Raw genomic sequence first — 15000 nt, forward strand, 5'->3', positions numbered from 1 at the left:
TAACATGATTTAGGATTGAAAATAAATTACCAACACAGTAGATACTGACTGTTCGTGACTGTACTTACACTAGACCAAAGAAAAACTTAAAGAAATGAACGTAACTGCATCCAAATTCTCAAAAATTCATTGAGTGGCTAATAGTAACTGACTTCTCAAAGTTAAACCACAAAACAGACTGCAAAAACAAATAATACGCAAGACCAAGCGCAATCATGTCCTCACATTTCACCATTCAGAGACTTCCGAAGGCTGAGATATGGGTGTCCGCTTAAACACATCGTAGGATCAGAACAAAAGCGAGTTTGTCCACATAGCATGAACATAAATCATACATACCTGTCAGGGACTGTAGACCGTGTGTCGCTCATTGGGCTTTTGTGTTTAGCTTTCATTCATCCAATATCCTATAGTCATTTTCAGATGCATCTGGAGAAGCATCGGTTTCTAATGTTGAATGTGGCTGTTGCATCCGTATTCTGCTCTGCTGACCGGGAGGTTCACTAATAAAAATTATAAAAAGCAGAACATTTATTATAAATGTTCCCCTGCAGTTTACCAAAACAGCAATTAATTCTTGACTGTTTTAAAGAAACACATGCTAAAAAACTGTCAAAACTGAATGTGCAGATGAAATTGAAATTGAACAATATAAAAGGGTTTGAATAGCTTTGAATACCTAAAACGTAAAATTAGCATGTTAAGCCATTGCTTCATATCTTCCAGCATTAGGCATAGGCCGTTGTAAGATTCTGACGGTATGATAACCTTGGATAAAAATATCACAGTTTCACGGTATTGTGATTATTGCTCTAAAATATATTCTTTTTAAATGTCTGGGTAAAAAACTGAAACTTTTTTCCCTTTTGAGCACAATATAGTTTGAGAAACATTTTAAATATTTTGGAGCAGTAAACATGTCAGGCAAAATGAATTATAGACTTCTGCTGTCTTCATGTGTTTCAAACACAGATTTCTTTATTATTTAAAATGGCATATTTGGATATCTTTTCTGCTGAAGATACTGTCTTAAAAAAAATGGTACACATACCTTCGGAACGTTATTACAGAAATTTTTGATGATTTTAAAGCTTTTCCAAACCGCGTTATACCCTGAAAACGTTTTGTCCCATGCCTATCCAGCATTAAACTAATCTAATTAAAAACAGAAACAGTAGTTGACCTTTGTGCTGTGCAAGAGTACAGAAATAGACATCTAAAAATAAAAAAACTGATTTTCTGAAGTTTTTAATAAACTCCAAGACCAAAGATCTAAGATCAAAACATTCTTAGAACAATGTATACATAAAAACAGCATCAAAAAGGGTAACTTATATTTAAAAAAGGTTAAAGACAATGACAATATTTCACCTTATTTTAACCAAAAGGACACTTCATGTCTACATTTTACATTTCAAGTTTACACTTTGTTCTAGAAAACAGAAAAAAAAAAAATTTCTAATGTAAATTCAGTAAAAAAAAAAAGTATTAATGGAAAATCCTGTAAAGAGATGTGTTGCTTTAGTTTTCTTTCTCTGCTTATGGAATTTAATTAGGAGAATTTGCCATAAACATGTCTAACAGCCGTTGTGATTTGTATCTCTTTGCAATAAAAACAAATACAGTTTTGAGATGTATTTTTGGTGATTGGGTAGCTTTATTTGGACATAGGAAAATTAAGACCTGTTTAACATGATTTAAGACCTACAATGAAATATTAAAGTGACTTCAAGACTTGTTAAGCCCTAAAATTGTATGACATTTAAGACATTTTAAGACTTTTGATGACCTTGCAGACAACCTGATCATTTACTGACAGATTGACAATTAAATAAAAAATTTAGATACATATTGCTGAAAGTGGGACCTTTATGTCAAATTATGACTTTTAAAATCAGCAAAAACCCTGTAAACCATTTAATGATAAGGAAAGTATCCTGATGTAAGCCAACGAATATCTGGTTCCTCCAGCAGTGGTGCTGTTTTCCAATAAATCAACCTACTGTTTATAACTACATTACTAACTCTAATTGTAAATTAACTGTAGTTCAAACTTATAAAACATACTAAACATATCCTGTACACACACACACACAAAAAAACGAATCATCCATAGAAGTTTAACAAAAAGGCAAATCAAAATACGTGAATGGATCAGCTCTATAATTTACCCAAAATAACTCTAAAAATGTATCATTTTCCGTTATATCTTGCAACTGAAAACGTACCTTCATGTACAGCAGCAGCTCCCCGGTGAAGCCCATACACTTTCTCCTCGAACTTACACTCCTTTAGCGATTAAAGCACTTTTGAGCGTCCTAATGCTGAATGTGTATTTCCACAGCCAACAAGGCAGCAGCAGCAGCAGCAGTTTTGATACTCGTACCGCAAACCAGACTGCAGACTCAAGGCCTTTGCTATGCTAAGCTAACAGCAGCCTAACATCGTCCACTTCAAAAATGAGACGCGATTTTTTCCCAACAATAATAATAAACACCCTCATACATCCACACCAAGCCCACAGTCATCCAGACAGGGCGAAAATGCACGCGTTCATACACGTGTCACCCCGCGGAGAGTTTCCATGGAGCGGCGACGAAGTCTGCATCAAAATAAACAAACCCGCTTAGTAAAGTTCGCATAGGTCTCTCCGAATGCGTTTACGGGTTTTATCGAGTTCGTACGAAAGTGATGATCCACGTTAAAATCCGTATGGAGGTTGTAGGTTCAGATCCATCAAAGTGGGGAAAGTTGAGAACACCGGAGAGTGCTGCCGTGTCTCCCGCGGGGCTCTGTCTCAAAACCTACTGAACCTCCTGCACGGACAGCATTTCCGACTCCGCCGAGTACACTCACGCTCTCTGTGCTCAACCGAATGGCAGTGTCACACAATACTGTCTAGTTAGACACGTTTGGTTATTTTTGAGAAACTGTAAATGTTTTTGGTTTATACTAAATTGATGATGGGGATTCAAAGTCGCTTCCTCACAAAGATTCACCCCAACTTCTGAAACATGTCAGGACAGAGTTTTTCATAACTTCTTAATGAAGCTGTAGATTGTTGCGGGTGTAACGTTAGCAGTTTCGGAGTTTTGTTCATAAAACATTTGCATAACTTGAATGGAACGAACATTTGTGTATGTATAGTCATTTAGACAAGGCGTTCACTGTTCGCTTATTTTCTGTGGTATTTTTAAGACGTGAATTTTCATATGTCCAGATGGTTAATTGTGTTTAATTATTCCACTGGAAAACGCGAGCCACTCAACTTCATACCCGAGGCTGCGAAAATGTTTTGCAACTGTTGATTTAGTTTGCCACATGGTGGACGTTTACAAAACTGCAATTCTTACTAAAGGCTTTAACATTTTACAGAGCATAGTGACACTGAGCTGAAATATGTATCTACGCGAAGCCTTTACAAATTTCCATATAAAATATCTTAACTAATTTTGAAGTCAAACTCCAAGCGACAATATTTTTACTTGTTTTGTCTTTTGTTAAGGGGGTGGGTTTTTATTATTATAATAAAAAGATGCTATATTTTATTTATTCATTCATTTTCCTTCAGCTTATTCCCTTTATTCATCAGGGGTCTCCACAGCAGAATGAACTGCCAACTTATCCAGCATATGTTTTACATGCCCTTACAGCTGCAACCCAGTACTGGGAAAGATAATTTATTTATAATATAAAAATGTTTATTTTATTTAAAATTATATTAAGGTCTATTACGTGATAACATAGTATATATAATGTTTCATCCTCATTCAGCATAACATTTTAAAATGAAAACAAGCTACTGTTACCTATTATAATATCTGGAAGAACAAAGGATTATACAAAAATATATCATATTGTAAATTATTATAAACTGCTTAGTGACAAAAAACAATGTTTTGAAGGATAGTGGTAAAGTTTACATTTTTAAATTAGTGTCTTCTGTAAATCATGTTAAAATGTGTGTGTGTGTGTGTGTGTATATATTTATGTATATACAATGCTAAGCATATACGAGTACACCCCCCACAAATCTCTCAGTTAAATTAATAATTTCTATAGGATGCTTTACAATATTATATTTGTGCATATATTATATTAGTTTATCAGTACTGAAGCCAAATCTGGAGCTAATCTGACACAATAACTTACAATAATGGTTCAAAAATTAGTAGCCCAAATTTATGTTGGGGAAAAATATTAAATAACATTTTCAAAAATAGCAAAAAATCAAGAGAATAAAAAATATATAAAATTTAGTTGAAATGTTGCATGAATTTAAATGTATTATCTTTCCATTCTATCCACCTTTCCAAGATGTTCTATGACTAAAATATTATTTTAATAAATATATCTGTTTAATAAATCTGTTTTGTTCAAATGCACCATTATATATATATATATATATATATATATATATATATATATATATATATATATATATATATATATATATATATATATATATATATTTATATATATATATATACACACAGCTGAAGTCAGAATTATTAGCCCCCTTAAAAAAAAAAAAAAATTTAATTTCCCAAATGATATTTAACAGAGCAAGAAAACTTTCACAGTATGTCTGATAATATTTTTTCTTCTGGAGAAAGTCTTATTTGTTTTATTTCGGCAAGAATAAAAACAGTTTTTAATTTAAAAAAAAACATTTTAAGGTAAAAATGATTAGCCCCTTTAAGCTATTTTTTTCCGATCTACAGAACAAACCATCGTTATACAATAATTTGCCTAATTACCGTATCCTGTTAACCTAATTAATCTTAGTTAAGCCTTTAAATGTCACTTTAAGCTGTACTGAAGTGCCTTGAAAAATATCTAGTCAAATATTATTTACTGTCATCATGGCAAAGATAAAATAAATCAGTTATTAGAAATGAGTTATTAAAACTATGTTGTTTAGAAATGTGTTGAAAAATTTTTCTCTCCGTTAAACAGAAACTGGGGGAAAAAATAAACGGGGGCTAATAATTCTGACTTCAAATGTATATATTTATTTATTTTTTATTTATTTATTTATATTATTATATTATTTATTTTTTTAAATGAGACAAAAACCAGGACATGTTGTAACATGAAAAAAATACATGTAAAGATGTATTACACTTTTATTTTCTAATGCTTAGAAAATCCCTTTTCTTTAACACATATATGATACAATTACACACACCATTATAACATAGTTATGTTTAATCTGAGATGTGACAACACCCTTTAACACTTCAATCTAATTTATGAAACTTATGACAATGTTTATTGATTTTATCAACTGGTGTGGTCAATTCACCATGACAGATGGACAGTTTGTAAGTCACTCAGTTTCCCTTTTTAAAATAGTTAAAAATTCCAAACACAAAAAGATTTCTGGGTTTACTTTTTCACACAAAAATCATTCAGTAATCCTCCAGAAACATTTAGTAGTGTTTCAAAATCCCTACTGCATATTGCACATACTTAAAGTTTAAAGGGGACCTATTATGCCGCTTTTTACAAAATGTCAAATCTCTGATGACCCTAAAGTGTGTATATGAAGATTCAGCTCAAAATACTCTGCAGATGCAATTTTATAGCTCTTTGAAATTGCCACTTTTGGGGATCAGGGTTGTGGCTTTAAATTCTAATGAGATTGTGCTCTCGGGCCTACTCATAAGAATGTCTGTGCTACTTATCAGGCGCTGCCCACATGAACACGGGTATTTTCAAAGCTGCACTTTTTCTATGTGGTTCTGCTGTTTGTCCACATAAAAACGCAGTATCGGTGACTGAAACCGAATCTTTCTGAACACTCCGGCTAAGGTGAAGATTTTTCAAAAAATCCAGGTACAGTGTGGTCGTGTGGACGCTAAAACTGGAGTTTTCGCCTCACAACGTCAGCATGCACGCTGTTTTCTACTTTTAGATTGGCCAAAATGGCTGGGCTCACACCGAACATGGTAGACGTTAATGAGGCAAATTCTGCACAAAGCAAACATATCACGCATATGGCATTGTCCAACCAGAGAGCGGTAATCCCCCTCTGTTCTCAAGTTTGCATTGGCTGTTTCTAAATATGCGTTTTACAGCGTTTCTGCATCCTCGTGTAACGTCATTATCAACTGCTAAAGCTCAATTTCAAAACTCAACACCGCTAGAACCGAGGACGCATGAAGTTTTCCGGATGCGTTCTTGGTATCAGGGATGCATCTATGCAGATTTCAGCACAGTGCTTGCTCTAAGAGTCCAAGAAGTCATTGCGGCTGAAAAAAGCAGGTGGGAAGAGCAGCATTTTTAATATTAAAGTTCACAAATATAACTTGATTATCTCAGGAGTTTCCCCAAATGAGACGGTGAATGTAAACATTAACATGAAAATTGTAATAAAGGCATAAACACATTAAGGGTGTTGAAATTCGTATTAAAATCTGTATTACTTGTATTGTGCAAAGTTTATTTTGTAAGGCTTGTGCGTGTTGTATATACTGAAAAGGATAAAAACAATAAATCGTATGAATGCTGTAATATTTAAATAATTGTCCGTTAAAAATGTGTGACGGTCATATGACCATCTGGAAGAACGCAGCATCTCATTTCTCACAGGACGCATTCTCTGTTCTCGCAGTCTCCCGAGTTTGTTCTTCCGAGGTGACATAGCAAGACCGCGTGTCCGTTCTTAGAATTGAGAAATGTCCATTGACATTGCAATTTACCCGCAAAATATACTTAATCCAGTATAAAGGTGTCACTATCGCCACCTGTTGGTTTGGCGTGTCCATAACCTTTTGCGTTTTCATGTGGACAGATTTTTTTTTTACAACGAAAGCAGGGAAATCTTTCTTCATAAAAGTACCCATGAGTGTGGACATGGCCTCACTCAGGGCTGCGTTTATGCTAACGGGGGAAAGATCATCACTAATTGACGGGACTTTCCTCCGATGATGTCAACAATCAACGTGTTTCTTATAAAGTGTGATGAAAATAGTATGGATTAATTTTTACCACTAGAAGTTGGCTATATCCTCACAGGGTAGATGTTTAAACCCCATATATTAAAAAAAAAAAAGAGTTTGCATAATAGGTCCCCTTTAATGGAAATGCAAAACTGTAAAGGCGATGTTACTAATTAAATTGACTTAAAAGTACTGTTCCTAAATACAAAAAATATCAAATATATCCAGTACTTAAAACACTTCAATCCTGATGAGTACAAACACAGTATATGAAATTAGATTTGCTTGTAAGAATACCGTGTTAAATCGTAACTTCAAATCATAAAAAAGACCAACCAGAAATGAACATTAATGGCTGATATCCTTTTTAAAAAAATATGTAAACATCTATTAGCTGCAGAGCGTTATTAGCTGGTTCGCTAGCTCTCAATCCTCTCTCCAGTGTTAAAAACAAGAGGCAGATATCTGAGAGATCCATTTCAATCTTTCTTCACGTTTAGCCCGTTGACCTCTGCCATCATCCTGTGCCGATTCATCCAGACCTGATATTTACGGTATGTAAAACGGACAATATCCGCCATGAACACCCAGGATAGCGCATACATGGCCACTCCGCCACATTTAATAATGAACTTAGGCCTCGGAGAGATCAGCTCACAGTACAACATGGCACCGCCGACGAAAATGCGCATGAACACAAAGAGCGCCACGAACACGACGTCTACCACATCTCCGAGAAAGGAATCGTAGCGACCAGAGTGTTTTAAAAACCAGCGCGTCTGGAGCAGGGGGTTGGTAATCTCGCTGCCGAACAGAACGGCGCAGGACTCGATGCCGGACTCCTCCAGCCACAGGGTGAGCAGGATACCCAGAATACTCATGGTGTGGTGGGCGAGCATCACCAGGCCCTCGGTGCGGAAGTAAACACACCAGGCCATGTCAAAGATGAAGTAGCCCAGACTGACCACCAATGCGCTGATCTGCAGAGGGGTGTTTTTGGTACCTGTAAAGCAAATGCATATGGTCAAAAATGAAAAGTAAGACCGCTAATGAAAGTATAGTTATATTTTAGGGGTGTGCAATATTGTTATAATATTATAATTGGTGTTTTAACAATGCTGTGTGCATTGCTGACAGCGTGTCAAGCAATCATCAAAAAAGGGGAACATTAGCACTATTACAATTAATTTTAAGGGTCTCCAGCAGTAGGTCAATATTAAATGACTTGCATGTTAGACGAGTGGTGTTTAACACTAGGTACTGGAGGGCTGGTGTAGTGCAGATTTTAATGGAAAGAGATTCAAACAAAACCACTTAAGAAGTGTGTTGCATTTTTGAGGAACACACAGTTATGTTCGAATGACTTTATGACTGTGTTCGTAAACAAAAAGGTTGAGTGAATAATTCAATGACCCATTCATAAAGTGACGTGATATGATTCTCTATGCAGGGCTCGACAATAAGGATTGCTCGATGATCTGGGGCCAGCATGCTAGATGCTCAAGACAGTAGACAGCATGGTCTTGTCACTAAAGTTTAATTTAGCTGCGACTTGTCAATTGTGTGTAAATAGTGTGCTTTCACACCTAGACGTTTGTTTCAAAACCGGTCTCATTTTTCCAGTTAGTGAGGTTCATTTGGCATATGTGAATCCTGCAATCTCGAAGCTGCGCCAAATCAAATGGTCGAATGAGGTGGTCTCAGCTTGGAGCGGATCGACTGTAGTGAGAAAGCAAAACAATCCAACGAACTGACAAACCAGACTATATCAGTGTCCTATGGCTGTGTAATAGCCATATACGGATATATGAAGAGAGCAATACGAGTAGGACGGGATGTCATTCCTATGGGTAAATGTGTGTTTCATGTCGAATACGAAAGTGAAAGCATGCTGAAATATCACAGAGAGCTGTTTATCTGTTATGAAAATTGACAAATTACCATCTGATAATTTTTCCATATTTTAATCTTATAATACGTTGTATTAGGCCTGTTGTTTTGTTTGACACCTCGAAAGAAAGATGAACAATGATCTGCTTCATGATCTGACTGCAGTCTCGTTTAATCTGTTATTTCCCTCTTTAATTTAAGCCTATAATGCATAATTCTAGCCAACTTTTTTATTAGATTGATTAATTTAATAGATGGATTTTTACAAAAGTTGTATATATAGAGAGAGAGTTTTAATTTTATTGCCATTTCAGCTTCTATGGCTATGTCATGGCCAAAAAATAAAAATAGATCAATTTTAGCACGTTTTATAAATACCAATTTTCTATATTTATAAAAATATTCTAACAATTAAGTCATCAACAGCAATAAATAATATACAAGGTAAAATACATAAATAATAATGATAATGTACAAAATAAAAATCTAAAACAGTTTTTTAAGGTTTACTTTTGATAAAAATTGTACAATTTTAGATGGATTCACATTTAAAAATATTTCATTTAAAGTCTGTCCAGATAAAAATTGTTGAAGTTGTATACAAAAAGTGTATGTATACAATTATGTTTGGCTTTTGACACATTATTTAAGATATGTGGCTAAGAAATAGCTATTCTTTTTTTTGGTGGGGCCAGTGAAAATTGGCACCGCAAGTAAAAATCTGAAACAGGCCAGTAGAAAAAAAAATCCTTAGCGTTGACACTGTCTATGAATCAACCTTTCAAATAATTTGATGGGATGAATGACTCATTGATTAGTTCCTACATCAATATATGCCTACCTGCTAGGCACGTAACGATTTACTCGACTCCCAATTTATGGTATTAATCTCTTTATCTGATTTTACCACGATTTTTATAATAAAATTAGTTCGATAAAAGTCATGATACTGATATTGTGACATGATTCTTTCACGATTGTCTAACAACATGAGTTAAGTTATAATGTTAAAGTTACATTTGTACCATTGCAAAAATCATGATTGCAAAAAAGTAAACAAGTCAAATATCAGCATCATCGCAATTGTAATACTGATTAGAATTACAACAGAATTAGTACTGACACCACTAGCCAAGTGACAATAATGATATGGTACATGTAGTTCCAGATTTCATTAATAACATGCATATGCTATACTGAACTTTTATACTATATTAACTTAAGCTTGTAACAGTTGCAATATAGGTTTTTATTCAATTGTAGTACTTACTTAGAATATGATTTGACACAGAAAGTCACTTTATGATTCAATTTATTGTATAAAATTAATCCAATTTAAAATGAATACAAAATAAAAATGTTTTATTTAAAACATTAATGACAGAGTAGTACTACTTATGCCATCGTAATTGCAGTTTAAATACATTCATGCCACCTCTGTGCTGTATAATCCTTCATTAAACTGATAGTTCACGCAAAAATGATTTTATTTATGAACTATTTACTCAAAGTGGTTCTAAAATTTTATGCATTTCTATCTTCTGTTGAACACAAAGCAAGATATCCTGAAGAATGCTGTAAAAGAGCAGCCACTGGCTTCGTTTGGAGGAACAAAAAAAACACTATGAAATCAATAGCTGCCGCTTTCCAACATTCTTCAAAATTTCTTTTGTGTTCAACAACAAAAAAAAAAAACTCAAACTGGTTGGCAATAAATAAAGGACAAGTAAATGATGATGACAGAACTTTCATTTTACTGCATTTCGTTGCCTTGTACTTGTACATGTGTAATGACAATAAAGTTGAATCTAATCAAATTTTTGGGTGAACTATCCCTTTAAACAGGAAGAATTTATCGCACACCCCATTACACACATTAACAGTTGATGCATCTTGCCTGGGTAGGTGAAAGGCCACGGTCCATCTATGTATCCAATGTAAGCAGTTATACAGACTGCAAGGATGCCATGGAATAGTGTAACAAGCCGACAGTTCCATTCATAGCCACAAGAGCCATTTGTGTAGCACAGCAAAGCATAAAGAGCAATCCAGCCGGCTAAACACACTCCGACTCCGAGCACTAACGGCGACATCTTTATTCTGTGAAGAATACACAATGAGCTGTCAAATTCAGAAAAATGCTTTAACATCTTAAATTACATGCATGCATGAGATGAGTACTTACGTGAAGCGCCACAAAGCTGTATAAAAAGTGCACTTTTCCTTTGATTGTGATGTGGAATAAATGCTAAAGTTACTTGAGTGTGTCTGAAGGGGTGATGGTGGATTTCACATCATGAGTTGAGAAATACTAAAGTCTGGATGGGTGTCTGGGTGTGTCAAAACTAGACCAAAAGTTACTGTGGCAACCTTATCTGAGGCCCTTTCTCTGCATGTTGTATGAACCTCGTATGTAAAGTACTAGAACTGTGTCAATATTAGGCTATTTTATCAAACCTAAATATGTGTCAGGATGCTGATATTCTATGTAGGTTTTGGGAAGTGAGAACAGTTTTTATTCTTAACAGGTTCAATAAAAAATGAAAAATAAATTAATAAAAAAATTTAAAAAACAAATAAAAAAGGCAAATACATTAAAATGCAATAAATATATTATGAAATAAAAAAGCTGAATTATGAAGTGTAAATAAATATATTATTAGAAGGGCTGGGCGATTTGGCCTAAAATCAAAATTGATTATTTTTAACTCAATTACGATTAATGAATGATTTTTTTTGCCCTCTTTATGCTGCCCACACTCATCAACACTACCAAGCAGACCAATCTCAGAGCTATGCGTCATCACCACGTGTAGTAAAATTTTTTGAGAGGTCAGTGTCAGCATCAGTCACGGCGAGGGGTATGTGACTGCGTGAAGGCTGGTGAAGCGAGTTTTCACTTCTTGTACATTAAGGTAGCGCTCAGAAAAAAACAAAACCCCCGTGAAGAAACTCGAGACAGAGGAACATAAAAACCCGGTTATCATTTCGGAAGTGTTATTGCAGAGCAACACAAACAGCCCGCTGAACAATAAATGCACAGTTACGCACAAGGCAGGCGCCGTGGGTCACACCGATCACTTGTTGCAGATGTATAAATCAGCCTTAAAAGTCTGAGGCTGATTTATACTTCTGCTGTCCCTTTGCAGCCACATCTGATCTCTAGTCAGGTAGGATGATGGACCCATTCTTGAGCCTTACTTTGCACTAAATTGATGATGATTGTTTCTGCACCATTACACTAAAATGATTATTTACATTAAAATATTTGTTTACAAAAGATTTAAGAAATGCACTGTTTAAAATATTATTTACAGGATATACAAGAGTTGTTTTATTTAGAAGTGATACTGCTTATTTTCTATTTTTAATATGAGAAAAAAGCACAGAAAATTATTTATTTTGAATCCAAAAGTGCAAGTTATTTATCTTCACTTTTTTATAAGAAAAAACTGACTGTTCATTTGTACATTTTATTTGTTCATTTCATGCGTGTTTTCATTTCAGTTGTTATGACCTGTAATACGTGAGCATATTGACTGTACAAAACTTGTCGGTGAAGTATGAAGGCAATATCTATCTATCTATCTATCTATACACAAAATAATCGTTCATTAATCATAATCGAGATTTTGATTTTAGGCTAAATCGTCCAGCCCTATCATATGCTGTGCTTGACGCAGAAGTGTAAAACAGAGCGGGGTCACTTGACTCTGCACATGATAGGGAAAGTAATAGAAAAAAAATTTACCTGGAAAAATTTGATCGAAATCGACATTCAGAATGTGTAATCGATTACTTTTCAATTAATCTCCAAGCCCTAATTATTAGCTTTATTTAATCAAATACCTCATCAAAACATATAATGTGACCACCTGTAGTTAATAGTTTTTAATTCTAGTTTTTTATAAGGTATACATTACAATTATGATTAAAATCAAATTATAAAACCATTTAAAGTACATATTTCTGCTTTGTCTGAATTCTATCTGGGTTTTTTTGTTTGTTTGCTTTTTATTTATGAAATTATCTGTACATTTAGCAAAAGATTTTTTTCCTTTAAATTTCATTTTTTTTTTATTTAAATGTCTTCTTCAAAAGCACTATATAGAACAGTTAAGATAATATCAACTAATAATATCATAGTGAAATAAAAACAGGTATGTTTAATGCAATGTAACATCAAATGTTAAATCAATGGGTAGAGCTTTTTCGTACAGTGCGCCCAAGCTAAGAATGGTCTACCCATCAGCATCAGGAATGCCGCTTCCCTGGACTGTTTTAAGAAACTTCTCAAGACTCGCCTTTTTACCGTTGCTTTTAATTTAGGTTGATATTTTTGTCAATTTAATCATTCAATTTTATTGTTCATATTTTATCGTCCTATTGTTATTACTGTTTTTTCTTGTTCTGGTTTGTTACGGTTTGCCTTGTGTGCCTTGTAGCGCTTTGGGTCTGAGAAAAGCGCACTATAAATAAAAATTATTATTACTATTAATAAAGCATTTGAATGTGAATAAAATATGAGCGAAACATATTGTCTTCTAACTCAGTCATTAACACATTTGTTTAGAAACATGGAGTCTTTAACTTTTTGATATGTTATCGTATGTTAATATGCTATCGTCAGTTAATACATGTTTGATCAAAGTAATAAATTGATTAAAAATAAAATGAACCAATAAATTGTAAATAAAAGTAAAAAGAAAACAGAATATTTTCATTAATCCTACTTTTATGGTGTAGACAATTACTAATAGTCTCGTTTAGAAACTGTAACTGATAAGTTTTCACAGTAGCTAAAACATTTCAAAGTCCATTCAACAGTTGTGTTTAACACACACATGTAAAATAAATTACATTAGTATTTATCAAAAAGTAAAATTAGCCATTAATGTAAAGTAAAACCGATTAATATTACACAGTATTACTGTTCTACAAAAATATTCATTAACAGAATTGTTTGGTGACTACAGTTGTTCACAAAGCTCTCATACCTACTTTTCGTTATCATAATTCATAAAACAGACACGTTCAAAATAAATAAAGTTTAATTCGAGACATAAAAAATAAATAAAAGTAACTTACTATTTAATTAAATATCACAACTCGGCTGAGTTTCTGCTCAAAACAGATCCTGGCTCTTAAGCTAATCAGGGCTGTGGCTTATCTAAAGTTAATGCCACGCTTCATTAAATTAACACGAGCTTGTTAAACGCGTCGCTACGAAACGAACCCTATTCTTGGAAAAAGTAAAGACGGTCTACACACACCTCTTCAAGCAGCAGGCATGTTCAGTGGCAGGCCGGGGAGAGAGCGAGTGCTGCTCGGCGTGGATGCTGGATGTTCCTCCGCCTGAGCATCACGTCCAGAAGAGCAGCAGCCGAGAAGACACGAAGCCTTCGGGGAACTCAGCGCTCTTGGAGCGCTCAGCGCTCTTGGAACGGCATCGTCTTGGAGATGGTACGCAAATCACCACGCAAACAAAAGCCACATTTCAGTCAGTCTCTCAGCGTCTGGACAACACGCACAACAGGGAGGCAGAGGAGGAGGAGGACAACAAAGAGGAAGACGCTTCTCTACAGCAGGGCGACCTCTGCTGGTGCGGTCCAACAAACCCACGCAATTAAAGGGATAGTTCACCCAAAAATGACAACTCTACTCATTTAGTTATTATTTACTTGTTTTAAATCATAGGTTTCAAACTCAATCCCTGGAGGGCCACCGCTCTGCACAGTTTTGCTCCAACCACCTCCATCTCACACCTGCTTAATAGTCTCTTGTACTCTTGAACACCTTGGTTTGTTGGATCAGCTGTGTTTGATGGGGTTGGAGCTAAACTATGCAGAGCTGCAGTCCTCCAGGAATTGAGTTTGAGACCTATGTTTTAAATCGTTGAGTATCAAAAGAAGATATTTTGAAGAAAAAAATAGCTGAAAAGCTGTATCCATTGACCTTCGTATATTTTGTTTTTCCTACTCTAAAACATTTTCATTTAATGTTCCATGCTGGTGGAATGATCTTCCCATTACCACACAGAATCATTCAAACAACAACTAAAAACCCAACTGAGATCACCTGAACCCCTATTCTCTCACCACTTGCCAACCCTTAAATATTATCAATTCCATGTGTGCCTCTCACAGGTTAGTGGGCTTAACAA

The 15000-nt window shown here is 34.7% G+C and overlaps 2 protein-coding genes across 5 annotated transcripts in view; both read right to left on the minus strand.

Annotated features, from left to right (window-relative positions):
• arhgef12a (Rho guanine nucleotide exchange factor (GEF) 12a) overlaps window positions 1-2842 on the minus strand; it is an 80198-nt gene extending 77356 nt beyond the window's left edge. For 2 of the 3 annotated variants that reach the window (XM_056473329.1, XM_056473327.1), the window contains exons 1-2: window positions 2229-2841; window positions 340-503 (exon numbers count right to left, since the gene is read on the minus strand). In XM_056473329.1, the coding sequence (XP_056329304.1) occupies window positions 340-395 (56 nt within the window). In that variant the 5' untranslated portion in view covers window positions 396-503; window positions 2229-2841. Of the gene's footprint in view, window positions 1-339; window positions 504-2228 lie in introns of all 3 variants that reach the window. The other variant, XM_056473328.1, reaches the window with a different exon arrangement.
• Window positions 2843-5111: 2269 nt separating this feature from the next.
• Window positions 5112-14406, minus strand: tlcd5a (TLC domain containing 5a). Of its 2 annotated transcripts, none has more exons than XM_056474416.1 (3): window positions 14111-14406; window positions 10735-10937; window positions 5112-7950 (listed from the first exon to the last, which is right to left on the minus strand). In XM_056474416.1, exons 2-3 carry the CDS (start codon window positions 10928-10930, stop codon window positions 7427-7429), a joined length of 720 nt encoding a protein of 239 aa, XP_056330391.1. In that variant the 5' UTR covers window positions 10931-10937; window positions 14111-14406; the 3' UTR covers window positions 5112-7426. The 2 variants fall into 2 exon arrangements, with proteins under 2 accessions (XP_056330391.1, XP_056330392.1); XM_056474417.1 differs by lacking the exon at window positions 14111-14406 and adding an exon at window positions 11023-11322.
• Window positions 14407-15000: the final 594 nt, after the last annotated feature.

Source organism: Danio aesculapii, chromosome 15, assembly GCF_903798145.1.
Source record: "Danio aesculapii chromosome 15, fDanAes4.1, whole genome shotgun sequence".
In the NCBI taxonomy this organism is placed as follows: Eukaryota; Metazoa; Chordata; class Actinopteri; order Cypriniformes; family Danionidae; genus Danio; species Danio aesculapii.

Bases quoted from the DNA above. Each gene is read 5' to 3' on its own strand.
- tlcd5a (XM_056474416.1), bottom strand. From the start codon at position 10,930: ATGTCGCCGTTAGTGCTCGGAGTCGGAGTGTGTTTAGCCGGCTGGATT. The intron at 7,951-10,734 runs GCAAGATGCATC...TTTGCTTTACAG, and splicing joins GTGGCCTTTCACCTACCCAG to GTACCAAAAACACCCCTCTG.